Below are 17,959 nucleotides of genomic sequence, written 5' to 3' on the forward strand. Positions count from 1 at the left end.
ATACAATGCACAATCTGCCTCATAAGGCTCTATGAGAATATTCAGAAGTGCACTTGCCATCCTTTTCTCTTCGCAATAAGCTCTAAGCTTCAGAGCGCGAAAATGTAGTATTTGCATGTGGAGTATCAATAAAATGACTGGCAGAACAGCCACGTAAACACAAACACGGGTTCTGACCGTAATGCAGTTTACCGAAGGAGTTTTCTCAGCCATGGAATACTGTGCTGCAATATTATTTAATTCACTTCCAGCTAAGACTAAATCGTGTGTAGATGCGAGGAATTTCTCTCGAGAAACATATGAAATCCTTAGAAACCGCTGTGCAAACAACAGCAATAATTAGTAATCTAGTTCAACTTCATCAGTATAATTCCCATTAGTATCTTAGTGCTTTCATTATTATTATTAATTTGTTTATTGCTACATAGCCTTTTTTTCTCCTTATTACACTATTGCTGTTACATTTAGACTTTTTATCATTTACCGGTAGGTAATCCATCCATCCATTATCTGTAGCTGCTTATCCTGTTCTACAGGGTTGGAGGCAAGCTGGAGCCTATCCCAGCTGACTACGGGCAAAAGGCGGGGTACACCCTGGACAAGTCGCCAGGTCATCACAGGGCTGACACAGAGACAAACAACCATTCACACCTACGGTCAGTTTAGAGCCACCAGTTAACCTAACCTGCATGTCTTTGGACTGTGGGGGAAACCGGAGCACTCGGAGGAAACCCCAAATAGACACGGGAAGAACATGCAAACTCCAGACAGAAAGGCCCTCGCCAGCCGCTGGGCTCGAACCCAGAACCTTCTTGTTGTGAGGTGACAGTGCTAACCACTACACCACCGTGTACCACCCCAGTTAGGTAATCATATTGTTTAATTCCTTCACTTTGTCTCAGATAATATTTCCTCTATTAGTATCATAGTATTGCTCAAATTTCAAATTTGACTTATTTTTCATATATCTCCAGTATTTAGTATTATAAGTCAAGGGTTTTTCCTTCTTTTTTTTTGTATCTAAGACTAGGACATTTTCTTATCTTTTATATTTATTATTATAAGTTTAACAATTATTATTTAGGATTTTTAACATGAATAGGGTGGCACGGTGGTGTAGTGGTTAGCGCTGTCGCCTCACAGCAAGAAGGTCCGGGTTCGAGCCCCGTGGCCGGCGAGGGCCTTTCTGTGCGGAGTTTGCATGTTCTCCCCGTGTCCGCGTGGGTTTCCTCCGGGTGCTCCGGTTTCCCCCACAGTCCAAAGACATGCAGGTTAGGTTAACTGGTGACTCTAAATTGACCGTAGGTGTGAATGTGAGTGTGAATGGTTGTCCGTGTCTATGTGTCAGCCCTGTGATGACCTGGCGACTTGTCCAGGGTGTACCCCGCCTTTCGCCCATAGTCAGCTGGGATAGGCTCCAGCTTGCCTGCGACCCTGTAGAACAGGATAAAGCAGCTAGAGATAATGAGATGAGATGACAAGTTCTCTGTCATTTTCCAGCTAATTCATATTATTAGTTAAAAAAAAATCAACTGTTGCAATTTTAGTTATTTTTCCATGCAAATCATGCTGTTTTATTCTTCTTAATAGCATATACAGTAATAATAAAATACAGTATATAACATAAAATACAACAGAGTAAAATAAATAGCAAATTAGTTGAGACAGCGTTGGTTTGTGAGCTTTGCTGAATTATTAATGTTATTTTTCACATTCCTAATTCACACTAGAAGACATGGAAGATATGAAAGCACAGCTTCTAAATATCACAACATAATTTATTTAAGTTAAACAACCTCTGAAATGAAGGCGTTTCTCTGCCTTCAGGAATCTTCCTTTCTTTACTTTCAGATTTGGCAGAATCACCAAAAAGACCAAGAACGATCTACTACTAAACAAACGCACTACAGTGCTGTGTGGAGATTCAACTGTAGAGTATTGTGCAAAGGTTATGACCATGTGACATTTAGTAGAGGCTGCTGACCTCTCCGTGCTGTACTGCCCCACATCGCGAGGAAGAAACTTTATTTAAAACACAGAACACTGATTTGATACAACAGAATCATCATCGGGGGGCGGCACGGTGGCGTAGTGGTTAGCGCTGTCGCCTCACAGCAAGAAGGTCCGGGTTCGAGCCCCGTGGCCGGCGAGGGCCTTTCTGTGTGGAGTTTGCATGTTCTCCCCGTGTCCGCGTGGGTTTCCTCCGGGTGCTCCGGTTTCCCTCACAGTCCAAAGACATGCAGGTTAGGTTAACTGGTGACTCTAAATTGACCGTAGGTGTGAATGTGAGTGTGAATGGTTGTCTGTGTCTATGTGTCAGCCCTGTGATGACCTGGCGACTTGTCCAGGGTGTACCCCGCCTTTCGCCCATAGTCAGCTGGGATAGGCTCCAGCTTGCCTGCGACCCTGTAGAAGGATAAAGCGGCTAGAGATAATGAGATGAGATGAGAATCATCATCGGATTATTAGGTTCATTACATTAACTCAGGATTAGGGATAGTTTTAGAATGTTTCGGATTTCTAGGATTATTTTATTTGGATTTTGAACTATTATTTGAATTAGGAGTTGTCAGTCCTGTGCGCCTTGATGCGTGCACCTGAAGGCGCGCCTCGGGCTGCACGCGCACCAAACGAGCTCCAGCATGCGCGCCATGAACAAGGTGCACCTGTCTTCAATCAGTGAACTAAATGTTGGGCTATTTAAGGACTGCGCTGAAGGTAAGACATTGCAAAGTATTACGCCACGTTCAGTGTGCATTACCGAGCCTTGTTTCCTGTATTTCTGATTTTCCTGGATTTTCAACTCCTGTTCCTGGTTCTAGTTCTTGTCCTCGTTTTGCCTCCGATATCCCGTTCGTGCCTCGATCGAACTGTTTTCCTTGTTTATGACCTTGCCTGCTGACTTGGACTGTTTGCTTTGTGTGTGCGTTCCTGCACCTTATGTATATAGATCACACTGTATTACAATAAACACTTCTGTGTTCACATCTGCCTCCTTTGCGTACCTGACAAGATTAGTGTATTAGTATTTTTGATTATTAGGAGGATCACGAGATTATTAGAGGAATAAGTTTATATTAATGCGATTTTTCTCTTGTGAATAGTTGTTTGTTTTTATTGTGCTGTAATTTGGTATTGAAAATCCCAATTGGGAAATACTAACGAGACTGTCAGTGACAGCGTTGCTCACTCCGGCCCCGTCTAGTCCAGAAGGAACAATCTAAAGTGGGCCACCTTGTGCAATCAATGTTACAAGCTATATACACTCTATACAAGCTATACTAGTGCATCTCAAAAAATTAGAATACCATGAAAAAGTTCCTTTTTTTTCATAATTTAGTTCAAAAAGGTAAACTTTCATATATTCTATATTCATTACATGTAAAGTGAAATATTTAAAGCCTTTTTTGTTTTAATTTTGATGATTATGGCTTATAGCTCATGAAAATCAGAAATCCAGTATCTCAAATTATTAGAATATTTCCTAAGATCAATCAAAAAAAGGATTTACAATACAGAAATGTCCAACTTCTGAAAAGTATATTCATTTATACACTCAATACTTGGTTGGGGCTCCTTTACCATGAATTACTGTATCAATGCGGTGTGGCATGGAGGTGATCAGTCTGTGGCACTGCTGAGGTGTTATTGAAGCCCAGGTTGCTTTGATAGTGGCCTTCAGCGTATCTGTATTTTTGGGTCGGGTGTTTCTCATCTTCCTCTTGACAATACCCCATAGAGAATCTATGGGGTTCAGGTCAGGAAAGTTGGCTGGCCAGTCAAACACAGTAATATCATGGTCAGCAAACCATTTGGTAGTAGTTTTGGCACTGTGGGCTGGTGCTAAGTCCTGCTGGAAAAGGAAATCAGCATCTCCAAAAAGCTCGTCAGCAGATGGAAGCATGAAGTGCTCTAAAATCTCCTGGTAGATGGCTGTGTTGACTTTGGACTTGATAAAATACAGTGGACCAACACCAGCAGATGACATGGCACCCCAAATCATCACAGACTGTGGAAACTTCACACTGGGCTTCAAACCCCTTGGATTCTGTGCCTCTCCACTCTTCCTCCAGACTCTAGAACTGTGATTTCCAAATTAAATGCAAAAATGTACTTTCATCTGAAAAGAGGACTTTGGACCACTGAGCAACAGTCCATTTCTTTCTCTCCTTAGCCCAGATAAGACACTTCTGACATTGTCTCTGGCTCAGGAGTAGCTTGATATTAGGAATGCGAAAGTTGTATCCCCTTTCTTGAAGATGTCTGTTCGTGATGGGTCTTGATACACTGACACCAGCCTCAGTCCACTCCTTGTGAAGCTCTCCCAAGTTCTTGAATCAACTTTTCTTGACAATCCTCTCAAGACTGCAGCCATCCCTGTTGCTTGTGCACCTTTTCCAACCACCCTTTTCAGCAATGACCTTTTGTGGCTTACCCTCCTTGTGGAGGGCATCAGTGATCATCTTCTGGACAACAGTCAAGTCAGAAGTCTTCCCCATGATTGTGGTTGTGTGTACTGAACTAGACCGAGAGATACACTGTGTTCATACTGTTTTACTCAAACTTGAAATGAAATATTCTAATATTTTGAGATGGTTTTTTTTTTAATGTTTTTGTACGCCATACTGATTAAAATTAAAATAGAAAAATGCTTGAAACATTTTAGTTTATGTGTAATGAGTCTATAATATATAACATTTTCACTTTCTTAAATAACTGATGGAAAATATTGAACTTTTTCACAATATTCTAATTTTCTGAGATGCACTAGTATATGAAGAACCAATATCCACCCTAGGAATCCCGACCTATTTGCCAGAAAGAATCCAAAATGGTGAGGAATTGACTGAGAAGAAGCAATTTTTGTTGAACTGCTCATTAAGACTTAATTAGTCCATAACTTCATTAATAATTATAATTAATCAAATCTGGGTAGAAGTTATATGCACCCTAGGTACCCCTACCTTCATGCCAGAAAGAATCAAAATCGGTGAAGAATTGAGGAAGAAGAAGCGATTTGTGTGGAAACTGCACATTAGGGCTTAATTACTCCATATTATTCATTATTACTTTATTATTACTTCATTATTATTACTTCATTATTAATTACAATTATGCAAATTTGGGTAGAAGCTATATGCACCCCAGGCAGACCGACCTGCCTGCCAAAGAGAATAAAAATCGTTGAAGAATTGAAAGAGAAGAAGCGATTTTCATGAAATGTGGATGACGCCGGACGGACGACAGACAACACATGATGGCATAAACTCATCACCTGTCGGCCGGGTGAGCTAATAATGTTATTGTACAAGCCAGAATTCAGTTGTGATCAAAATCCACAAACATACAAAATGTCTTCTTTATAAGTCTGTGTGTGTAGGCCTACTTTTGATGCCTAAAAATTTTTTTGCCCCCTTGAATTTCCTTTTGCCTTAAAAGTTTGCGGTATTTTGGCAAGTTTTCAAGTACACAGTTCAAGGCAATACTGATATGTTTTCTAGGGGTATAATTGAGTTATTTAGACAAAAGTGCATGTTTTTAAAAAAAAAACAGCATTTATTTTTAAAAACAACATGTATTTCTGCAACAGAAAAACAAGACAAGCCCTGAAAACATGCAACATAAATCAATATCATATATGTAAGACTAACGTACGGTACTAGTACGTAATAGATCTTTTTAGAGTTTAGAACACAAAACACACTTTGTTTTGCCAATAACAATGACGAGCAATATTGCAAAGATGAATTATAAAACTAAAAACATTATAAAACAGGAGTTTGTACTGCAGTACTGTCTTATCGTTCAGTTTGCCGTTGCATTTAGGAGGAAATTAAACAACCTTTATAGTGTGGTTTACTATCTGAGACACAAAAGCATGTCTTAGCATTCATTGAATGGACTTACCGCTAGCTTTTTTACAATATATACATGTGGACGTCCTGAAGTCAACCCTGGAAAACACAGAGGGCACCAGCGACCACTCGTAGTGATGAAAAGCACAAATGCGCACGCGTGCCTGAAGCGAGCCAATCAGAATCCGTGTTACAAGTTGGGAAGAAAAAAACAAAATGGCGATCACAGGGGAGGCGAGGATGCTGGTTAATATGTCTTGTTTTTTGTATTGTACTCACTCGAAAATCATTTTTGTGTTTAAAGAAGCTGACCACAGGTGTGCCCGAACAGGCCTAACTCACTAAAATATTTCTGCCTGAGCGTCTTGGTCGGGCAAATCGGGCATTGCCTGGTGTGCGTGTGTTACTCACCACTCCCTGAGCAGCGATGAGGGCAGCGAGTGTGCTGCGGCCAGATGTTCCGGGGCTGCACAGCGACAAGCGGATCTCCTGGCCCTGGATCAGGTGTCGGTCCATCTCCAGCAACACAGCCTCAGCCTGCTCTGCTGTCTCGTACTCCACCACGGCAAAACCCCGCACAGCACTGCCCTCATCCTGCGCCAGCTACAACACACACAGAGAGATATGGTTACTGCTCATTCAATGCACTGCCATTTTCATCTGAAACCTTATTCTTAAGACAATCAATACATTCCGATGTTTAAATATATCATGTGGAGCAACATTGCTGAATTTTTCAAAATGGGTCCTGATTTATTAAGATCCCATATGAGTACATGATGAAATGTGTGTGTGTAGGGGAGGATAAACTGCAAACCCAGAAGGTGGGCGTGGTGCAGGTGATTTACAAACAATAATTTTGTGAATTACGTCACATGCAAAGTCAGGGAAGGAAACAATATGTTAACTAGAAAAGCACTCGGAGAGCGCAGACCTCCGCCAAGAATCCTTTAAAAAAATCCAGGATCCAGAAGATGATCCAGATCACCGCCAACATTTAATGGATTGTTACTTGTGCCCAGTCACACCTCTGGAAAAAATTTCAGAGCAATCCGTTCATTACTTTTTCCGTAATGTTGCTAACAGACAAACCAACCAACAAACAAACAAACCAACGCTACCAAAAACATAACCTCCTTGGCGGAGGTAATAATAATAACTAGAATGCATTTCCGGAGAAAATGCGAAAGTATGCTTGCTCAGGTGCGCCGCCATGGCGACCTGGCAAGAGAGGCGACCGCACGCCCACACGACAAGTTTTCTGTCAACACGTGAAAGTTTGGCCAAGACACAAGGTGGCCAAATGACACCATATTTGATGAGGGTAGTTTGGATGGTGTCCAAAGTCATGCCACTAAATATGGTCTTGATACGTCAAAGCGTTTCCGTGATATATGAGCTCACTTCCTGTTTGGTGGCTTCGCCATCGATTTTGATCGGCTGCCCACGGGCGAACGCTTTGACGTATGAGAGCGAAATGAATATTTTTCATTAGGCATAGACTGGAGATCATGTGTGCCAAGTTTCGTGATGATCGGACAAAACATGTGGCCAGGGTCACTCTACCTTCACTTTGGACAAAATTCAAAATGGCGGAAAATCTAATGAGGCGGATAATGACGTCATAGGGTGCGTTGGAATCGTCTAGCTCCAAGGATTCCAACGGCACCAGACTTATGAAAATCGGACATACGGAGCAAAAATTACGTGCATGAACGCATGTAAGACTGTGATCAGTTGGTGGCGCTAGAGCGTGAGACGTACCAACATGAAACTTGATGAAATCAATCAGGGTCCACTCCTTTATCAGTGTACCAAGTTTCATGACTTTACACCTTATGGTTTGGCGTACAGAAGGAAAAAACTGTTTTTTGCGTCGCGCGCCCATTCATTTCAATGGGGAAAAAATTAATCCTTTAAAAAAATCCGGGATCCAGAAGGTGATCCGGATCACCGCCAAATTTAATGGATTGTTACTTGTGCCCAGTCACACCTCTGGAAAAAATTTCAGAGCAATCCGTTCATTACTTTTTCCGTAATGTTGCTAACAGACAAACCAACAAACAAACCAACCAACCAACGCTACCTTGGCGGAGGTAATAATGTAAATGTAATATTCAGCTGTTTGAGAGATTCAAATTTTGAGAGATTCTTTGAGAAGAGTCCAAGTAAAAACTAGCCACATGCACATAACTGCTTCTGCACTGACTTGCACAATGCAGATTAAAGCCTGTAAAAAACTGTCTACTCTTGAATTCTCTACACCAATTGGTTGGAAGGTGTTGATTCGTTTTCTAAAACAGCAGATGTGAAACTAATAAAAATAAATTTCTTGATCATTTCTATAGTAACGGTCCACGTAATCTAAGACTATATTAAACGTTTACATGCACACTAATATTGCACTATTATTCTGAATATGACAATATTTACAATTTGGTACAGGTCATGTCAACAGCATATTCCGTTTGGATGTTCCGAATTTGGCCTTATTTCAAATTTAGCATTTTCCACTTAAGACGTGTGAGATATGCCGATATTATCCCAGTTTCAGGAGCATTCTTTAGACATGCATTTAGCATTACATGGCATTTAGCAGACGCTCTTATCCAGAGCGACATACGACAGTCAGGGCCTAAATAACAACTGTGTGATCCTCAACAAGTTCTATAAACAAACAAATAACCTCAGGTGACAACAAAAAACCACAAGTACACCATATAATGCAATAACATGCACAACCACCTTCCGCAAATAAATGCAGAGAATTGTAGGAGGGTGTACTTTCTTTTTCTCCATTGACTGGATTAGTATCTGTAAACTGGCCGATACTGTCCTGGTGTGTTGTCACTTCTCCTCATGTGTAGATCTAAATGCGTTTGTTGCTCTTGTGTGTTTAGAAAGTGCGGGTCTGGTCATTTTTGTTCCAGGGTTCCTGGGAAATTGGGAAATATTTGGACTGTCCTTTGCCATGGGCTTTGTAAAATGAAGCATGACGCATCAGCACAACATGAAACCACAGACAGTCACACAGTAACCACATAAACACAGCCACGTCTCTCCATTCAGTGCACTGACTGACAAAAGATGACAATATTATGTCTCAGTAAGTGTGTAATTCATAAATACCGTACATTGTGTCATTCATTTTTGACAGAATGTATACTCCTCTTTGAAACTGGTGCGAGTATTACACATCTGTGGTGTCATGAAATTCGATAAAGGTCAGAGGACAGTCACTGATGTGTGGAGATGTGAACTGGTGTAAAACCACTGCGCTAAAAAACAACCTTGCTTTTGGGCGGCACATTCAGAAGTGTAATCACTCCTAATCCAAGCTACCATCCTTTTAAATGTATATTGAAAAGGGAAGGAATATTATATACGAGTATAAATACGCAGGTGATTATAGAAAATTGTGCGCACTGACTGGTTGAGAAATTCAGACTATTTCTCGATAATCACCTTGAGCGACTCGGCAAAATGGCGGCCAAATCGCTTTATCACCAATAAATGAGGAAGAATTACAAATGATGAAAGAAAATGCTGTGACTAAAAGATGCTACAAAGTTTGGTCTAAAACTATTTAAAGGTAAAGTGGAACTGTGATTTATTTGATCCATTTCAAAACAAGGCGGCACGGTGGTGTAGTGGTTAGCGCTGTCGCCTCACAGCAAGAAGGTCCTGGGTTCGAGCCCCGGGGCCGGCGAGGGCCTTTCTGTGTGGAGTTTGCATGTTCTCCTCGTGTCCGCGTGGGTTTCCTCCGGGTGCTCCGGTTTCCCCCACAGTCCAAAGACATGCAGGTTAGGTTAACTGGTGACTCTAAATTGACCGTAGGTGTGAATGTGAGTGTGAATGGTTGTCTGTGTCTATGTGTCAGCCCTGTGATGACCTGGCGACTTGTCCGGGGTGTACCCCGCCTTTCGCCCGTAGTCAGCTGGGATAGGCTCCAGCTTGCCTGCGACCCTGTAGAAGGATAAAGCGGCTTGAGATGAATGAGATGAGACTCGCATAGATAAGTAACACAAGTCTGCGCACATTACATTTGCATGCCGCTTTTGAAATAAATGATTGTTTAAAGGAGAACTGAAGGCAAATTTTTTTATTGTCAAAATTCTATTTCTCATTTTATTAAATATAGGAATGCATTTATTTTTGATAGCTGTTTTGTCACTGCTGTAGTAAGTTATGGGTGTCTGAAATATGCTCTGTAATATATCAGTCCATATGTCAAAGCGATGGCTGTAAACGAGATTCGTTGAGACCTGTGCGAGACTTCGTAGGACGGAAGTAAAACGTACAGCGGAAATCAAAGTGACCGACATCTGCCGACGTTGTCAAAAGACGCACGCGCCCTCTTTCGAATGCTGATGTGATCAAGCCGGAAGTTTTGTTTTGATAGCAATCAGGAAAGTTTGAAAAAAGTAGGCAGTCTCGCACAAGTCTCGTGAAGATCGTGCGGATAAGCGACGCCTGCCGTGGACCAAACGAGCTAAATTCAACATGGCTAAAAACCGAATAGGCCGATAAATATAATATTTAATTGCAGTTAGTTGCCAATACGAGTCACGATATAAGGTTACTAAAACCGAAAACGTAATTGAATAACACGTTAATTAAGAAATAAAGCAAGTTTAAAAATGACTTCCGTTCTCCTTTAAATACCATTTATTTATTTATTTTTAAATAATCACCTGTGTATTTATACTCAAACAATTATCCGCCTCAGGCTCAGTGAATATCAGTGATTACTGTATTGTATCCACATTCACTGGATATGAGCAATCATTCGCTCTGATTGGCTACTCTACTACTAGGCTATCAGCTCATATACCGTGAGTAGAGAAAAACAAAATGGCAGACCGTTTTGCTGAACCAACTGAGGACGAAATTAAAAACTCTATTTGAAAACAAAATGCCAAAAAAATTTTAAAATGCAACAAAAAATGGAATAAAAGTATTTGATGGTAAGAAGGTATCATTTTTTATTTTTCAAGAATTATTATTATTATAGCATTTTTCACAAATTGCTACTTGTTGAATGTGAATAGAATAAAACAGTTATTCCACTCAACTTTGTCGTACATGGCTTATAGCCCACTCGGTGCTTCGTGCCTCGTCGGCTATCGGCTCATGTACAACTCAATTTCATAGAATGACTTAAATATACCAATTAATCCTTTCTGTTGGAAAACACAACTCTCCAGACACACGAGGAGAACCTGTAACATCGCTATTCATCTGTCATAAAAATGGTGGTAAATGGATTCACGTAATGACTACACAAATATGTTGACTCTCAAACTCCCAGTATAATTAGCAAGCTACGTTTCTCGTCCTTACAGTTGTGCTAAAGGTCTCTTTGGGATTCGACAACGTTTATAAGGTGAACTTCAGCATTCACACACACACACACACACTCACTCACATCCACTCACATCAGAGTGTGTCTGTGCCTTTCATCTCTGTGCGTCACTTATTTGACACTGCCACCAGGGAGCTATACTCGACTTCAATGGCAGAAGGAAAGACAGAGACAGAGAGAATGAGAGAGAGAGAGAGAGAGAATATTCCACTTGACCAGGCGCTCTCAAAATCCCTTCTTCGTTTTGTCATTTTAATGCCTTTCATATCTACTTTCTGGATACTTGCAGACTTTAATTATTGGACAGACAGATAGGTGAATGAATGAATGAATGAATGAGTTCGGCACAGTGGTGTAGTGGTTATGCCCAGGTCAGACAGCAGGCTGCAACTAGTTTTCAACTACGTGCATCTAACAAAATCGCAGGTCGACGCAAGACTGGTTTTGCCTCGACGCAGATAATGGCAGTGTTGCAGAGGGTCTTTAGCAGAGGCAAGTGGATCACGATCTATTCGCATTTCAGCCGTGATTCGCTTCCAATCGGTGCAAATAGCAGGTTGACGCAAGTATTGACAGGCGGTCTTGCAACGCTTGAACGACCAATCGTAGGTTGAAGCAGGTAGTGACAGCTAGACGCAGGCTGACGCAGGGGAAGACAAGTCTTTAGAAATGGCTGCAATGCATCGCAGGTAGACGCAGACTGCACCTGCAAATAGTTTACAACAACCTGCGAACAGTCTTATGGCCTTATATTTTCAAAAGGTTTTCTGTGTGCTGCGTCAACCTGTGCCTTGCTGCGCCTGCTTCCAACTGGTTGATTCAGCGTAAAAACTCTGCGTCTTGCGATACGTATGAACACAACGAAGGATTTGCATCCTTCGGCACAGCATGCGTCTTTCTGCCGTCTGACCTGGGCAGAGCAAGAAGGTTCGGGTTCGAGCCCAGTGGCCGACGAGGGCCTTTCTGTGTGGAGTTTGCATGTTCTCCCCGTGTCTGCATGGGTTTCCTCCGGGTGCTCCGGTTTCCCCCACTGTCCAAAGACATGCAGTTAGGTTAATATGTGGCAGCCTTGGGCTGAAGTGCCCTTGAGCAAGGCACTTAACCCCCCGACTTCTCCCCGGGCGCTGTTAGCAAGGCTGCCCACTGCTCTGGGTATATGTGTGTGCTCATGTGTGTGTTCACTGCTTCACATGGGTTAACTGCAGAGAGGAATTTTCACAAGTGTACATGTGATGAATAAAGTTGTTACTGCTGTTCTTCTTCTTCTATAACAAGTCAAACCTAAATCTGACATAATTCCATTTCAATTCCGTTTCAGACAATTTGTTTCAGTTATATGCTCAAATGACAACTAAATTGGCATTTTTAGATTTTCAACATATAAAATACATAATTCAGAATCAGAATTCTTAAGTAGATGTAATAAATGCATGAAATTGTATGTTTCAGGTAACTGGTGTTGGGAGGCATCTGCATGTTTGTTGTCCTTGTGCATCTATCCCTGTAATGCTGCTTTACTGGCCTGCTGTAGTACAACTTCATATAAAGCTTTAAACTTTCTGTACACAGTCTAATATCTTAATGCACCTTAGAATCAACACTAAATTTCACTTCACTGAAAATGTGTTTTTAATTTATTTAAGACTGTAGTTAATTAGTGCTGTTAACTTGATTGCTGACTGGCTCCTGCTATTTTCTTTAAAACTTTATATTGTATATTAATACTTTTATGGTTATCCTTACTCTTTATACATGTACTCTTTATACTCTTTATACAGTGTCCATTTAATATATACTTTAAATGATTCAAATTATTTAACAGTTAACTCTATTATTAGTTTAATTTACATTTTGCCTGTAAATTATTCATTTAATAATGCACAAGTCTTCAAACTCTTTGTACAGAAAATCATTCTTCGGAACATAACTTCTTATTTAAGAACATAAACCATTAAATCATGAAAATAATCAGTTGCTATTATATAATGTTAAACTGAAAAGCCTTGGTGCAAACTACGTACTAATGGAAATCTGACTGTTCAAAATCTGCCTTCAAGATCGCCATTATAATACAGCATAAGGAGTTCCTTTGTGCTTGAAAATATCCCGTGGCCACGCATTAATAACGCGTGGGAACGAGATCCTATTCCGTGGCCACGACTTGCTTAATGCGTGGGAACGAGATCCTATTCCGTGGCCACAACTTGTTTAATGCGTGGGAACGAGATCCTATTCCGTGGCCACGACTTGTTTAATGCGTGGGAACGAGATCCTATTCCGTGGCCACAACTTGTTTAATGCGTGGGAACGAGATCCTATTCCGTGGCCACGACTTGTTTAATGCGTGGGAACGAGATCCTATTCCGTGGCCACGACTTGTTTAATGCGTGGGAACAAGATCCTATTCCGTGGCCACGACTTGTTTAATGCGTGGGAACGAGATCCTATTCCGTGGCCACGACTTGTTTAATGCGTGGGAACGAGATCCTATTCCGTGGCCACGACTTGTTTAATGCGTGAGAACGAGATCCTATTCCGTGGCCACAACTTGTTTAATGCATGGGAATGAGATCCTATTCCGTGGCCATGACTTGTTAAATGCGTGGGAACGAGATCCTATTCCGTGGCCACGACTTGTTTAATGCGTGAGAACGAGATGATTATTAGGTGGCCACAAATTAATAACGCGTGGCCACGAGAAGTGTTAGTCATTTCATCACAGAGACTGTTGACTTTCTGGCATCAGTAGCTTCAGCCGCAAATATGGACAAGTTTGATCTGATTTCGTTTTATTTTAATCTAGGAATGAATTATGATATCCTTAAATCACTTGCAGTTAGACATGGAGTAATTCTGAGCAAGAGACACTTAATTCAGCTGCTCAAAAAGCACGGGCTCAAACATAGACAATATGCTGACCTCGGGGAAGTTATAGATTTCATCATACAGGATAAATCCTGTATTTATCGCACAACTGACGGCCACTCAAAAACTGGACATCATCCCATCAGGCTGGAACTTGAATCATCTCGTGGCCACGTGTTATTAATTCGTGGCCACCCAATAATCATCTTGTTCTCACGCATTAAACAAGTCGTGGCCACGGAATAGGATCTCGTTCCCACGCATTAAACAAGTCGTGGCCACGGAATAGGATCTCGTTCCCATGCATTAAACAAGTTGTGGCCACGGAATAGGATCTCGTTCTCACGCATTAAACAAGTCGTGGCCACGGAATAGGATCTCGTTCCCACGCATTAAACAAGTCGTGGCCACGGAATAGGATCTCGTTCCCACGCATTAAACAAGTCGTGGCCACGGAATAGGATCTTGTTCCCACGCATTAAACAAGTCGTGGCCACGGAATAGGATCTCGTTCCCACGCATTAAACAAGTCGTGGCCACGGAATAGGATCTCGTTCCCACGCATTAAACAAGTCGTGGCCACGGAATAGGATCTCGTTCCCACGCATTAAACAAGTTGTGGCCACGGAATAGGATCTCGTTCCCACGCATTAAACAAGTCATGGCCGCGGAATAGGATCTCGTTCCCACGCGTTATTAACTCGTGGCCACAGAATTTTTTTTTCACCCATGTCACCAGAGGGGCTCCGTAGATTCCGTTTCTGAGCACTAATTCTGTTTCTGACCCCAATTTCCGCGATTTCCATCCATTTTCCGCGATCGCGGAAAATCGGAGGCCCTATTTATCAAACAAGCACACCCTGTTTTGCCAGTTTAATTCATTAGATCACCCCTTCAACGTGAAAAGAAAAAGATGAATTCAAACAGAAATTACAGTTGCGTAAGATACATATGGAGGCATTCACACCTACGGTCAATTTAGAGTCACCAGTTAACCTAACCTGCATGTCTTTGGACTGTGGGGGAAACCAGAGCACCCAGAGGAAACCCACGTGGACACACTGGTGACTCCAAATTGACCGTAGGTGTGAATGTGAGTGTGAATGGTTGTCTGTGTCTATGTGTCAGCCCTGTGATGACCTGGCGACTTGTCCAGGGTGTACCCCACCTTTCGCCCGTAGTCAGCTGGGATAGGCTCCAGCTTGCCTGCGACCCTGTAGAACAGGATAAAGTGGCTAGAAATGAGATGAGACATATGGAGGCAATCAGTATTACTGATTATAAGACAGAGATTTTGGATTCTAAAATCTGACTGAGCTCCATGTAAACCATTATAAAGTCCACAACATAGACACACCAGCGACCACAACACAACACCCAAAATCTCTATTCTCTAATGTGCCAGTTTAACCTCGAGATGGCACAATAAAACTTCTCTTTTTTTTCAATACCGATACCAAAACCTTCCTTAAGAATACTTTATCACCAAAAGTTTGGGGACACCCAACCATCATATCCATATGTGCTTTTTGAGCCTCCCATTCCAGATTTACTCCTCATTGCTCTTATAATAAGCTCCACTCTTCTGGGAAGGTTTTCCACTACATTTTGGAGTGTCGCTGTGGGGATTTGTGTTCATTCAGCCACCAGAGCATTAGTGAGATCAGGCACTGATGTCGTGCAAAGATGTTTGGGGTGTAGTCACTGTTCCAGTTCATTCCAAAGGTGCTCAATCAGGCTGAGGTCATGGCTCTGTGCAGGTGACGGCACTCAAGTTCCTCCACTACAATGTTGGCAAACCATGTCTTCATGGAGCTCACTTTGTGCACAGGGATACTGTGATATGGGTGTGATGGTCAGGTGTGCACAAACTTAATCAGTTGATACCCATCTGAGATTGCTTTCTTTAAAAAAAATCACCTCAATGAGGCTGTAGCTCATACTGGCCACTGTCATTGTGTGCGACTTTGAAATCCGATCAATCCTGTAGGAGGAGTAGCAATTTTTGTGAAATTGCATGTGACCATGGATGTGTAGCAGCATCCATGGTAGGTGGCGCCACCCGGTGAACAATTCTTGTTGGAATACGTCTTTAGAGTCTTCTGGGTGAGTTTCAGCGAAAACATCCTAGCAGTTTACAAACAATACTGTTTGGTGTGACGATCACTAAAATTTTCAAATGCCCATAAAATATTAAATAAGACAGGTGGCGCTACCATCTTGACAACTTTTATACAAACCAGCCTGGGGAAGATTCCATACGAGTTTTCTCAAATCACTCCTGTAAGGAAGAGTAACATCAATTTTCGTGAAATTGCATGTGACCCCTCTGTTGCCTCATCCATGGTAGGTGGCGCCACCTGGTGAACAACTTTTGTTGGAATACAGTGCCTTGCAAAAGTATTCATCCCCCTTGGTGTTTGTCCTATTTTGTTGCATTACAAGCTGGAATTAAAATGGATTTTTGGAGAGTTAGCACCATTTGATTTACACAACATGCCTACCACTTTAAAGGTGCACATTGTTTTTTTTATTGTGACACAAACAATAATTAAGATGGAAAAAAAAACAGAAATCTGGAGTGTGCATATGTATTCACCCCCTTTCGTATGAAACCCCTAAATAAGAGCTGGTCCAACCAATTCACTTCAGAAGTCACATAATTAGTTGATTTAGATCCACCTGTGTGCAATCAAAGTGTCACATGATTGGTCACATGATGTCTGTATAAATCTACCTGTTCTGGAAGGACCCTGACTCTGCAACACTACTAAGCAAGCAACATGAAAACCTAGAGCACTCCAAACAGGTCAGAGACAAAGTTGCGGAGAAGTATAGATCAGGGTTGGGTCATAAAAAATATCCCAAACTTTGAATATCCCACGGAGCACCATTAAATCCATTATAGCAAAATGGAAAGAATATGGCACCAATACAAACCTGACAAGAGAAGGCCGCCCACCAAAACTCACAGACCGGGCAAGGAGGGCATTAATCAGAGATGCAACAAAGACACCAAAGATAACACTGAAGGAGCTGCAAAGATCCACAGCAGAGATGGGAGTATCTGTTCATAGGATCACTTTAAGCCGTACACTCCACAGAGCGGGGCTTTATGGAAGAGTGGCCAGAAAAAGTCATTGCTTAAAAAAAAAATCACATTTGGAGTTTGCCCAGCAGCATGTGGCAGACTCCCCAAACACATGGAAGATGATTCTCTGGTCAAATGAGACAAAAAATGATCTTCTTGGCCATCATGGGAAATGCCATGTGTGGCGCAAACCCAACACCCTGAGAACACCATTCCTACAGTGAAGCATGGTGGTGGCAGCATCATGCTGTGGGGATGTTTTTCATCTGCAGGGACAGGAAAGCTGGTCAGGACTGAAGGAAAGATGGATGGCACTAAATACAGAGCAAATCTGGAGAAAAACCTGTTTGAGTCAGCCAGAGGTTTGAGACTGGGACAAAGGTTCATGGTCCAGCAGGACAATGACCCTAAACATACTGCTAAAGCTACACTGGAGTGGTTTAAAGGGAAACATTTAAATGTCTTGGAATGGCCTCTCTGGTGAAAAATAAATGTGCTAAGTGTACTAAAATTTTGCATACTTTTGTGTACTTGAAGCCACACTAATCATCAATATACTTCAAGTGTGTTTATGATTAGTTAACTTGAGGCATGCTATTTTGGAACAACTAATTTTGTACTAAATATATTTTAATTGTAATTAAATTGTAGAAAAGTGCAACTTGAAGTGTATTTAGTGTACTTTTATGTGCTAAATTACGCATAACTTTCACTTAAAGTATATTTTAGTATAATATATTTCTATAAAGTGTAATATAGTATAATTATTTTAAAGTGTGTTAA

The 17,959-nt window shown here is 41.5% G+C and overlaps 1 protein-coding gene across 3 annotated transcripts in view; it reads right to left on the reverse strand.

The window, feature by feature from the left end:
• Nucleotides 1-17,959, reverse strand: part of raver2 (ribonucleoprotein, PTB-binding 2) — a 271,860-nt gene that overhangs the window by 108,640 nt on the left and 145,261 nt on the right. For 2 of the 3 annotated variants that reach the window (XM_060919928.1, XM_060919927.1), the window contains exon 4: nucleotides 6,267-6,458. The exons of the other annotated variant lie outside the window; for it this stretch is intronic. In XM_060919928.1, coding sequence (XP_060775911.1) covers nucleotides 6,267-6,458 — 192 coding nt within the window. The remainder of the gene's footprint in view (nucleotides 1-6,266; nucleotides 6,459-17,959) is intronic. 3 annotated transcript variants of the gene reach the window in all.

Source organism: Neoarius graeffei, chromosome 4, assembly GCF_027579695.1.
Source record: "Neoarius graeffei isolate fNeoGra1 chromosome 4, fNeoGra1.pri, whole genome shotgun sequence".
NCBI classification, from domain to species: Eukaryota; Metazoa; Chordata; class Actinopteri; order Siluriformes; family Ariidae; genus Neoarius; species Neoarius graeffei.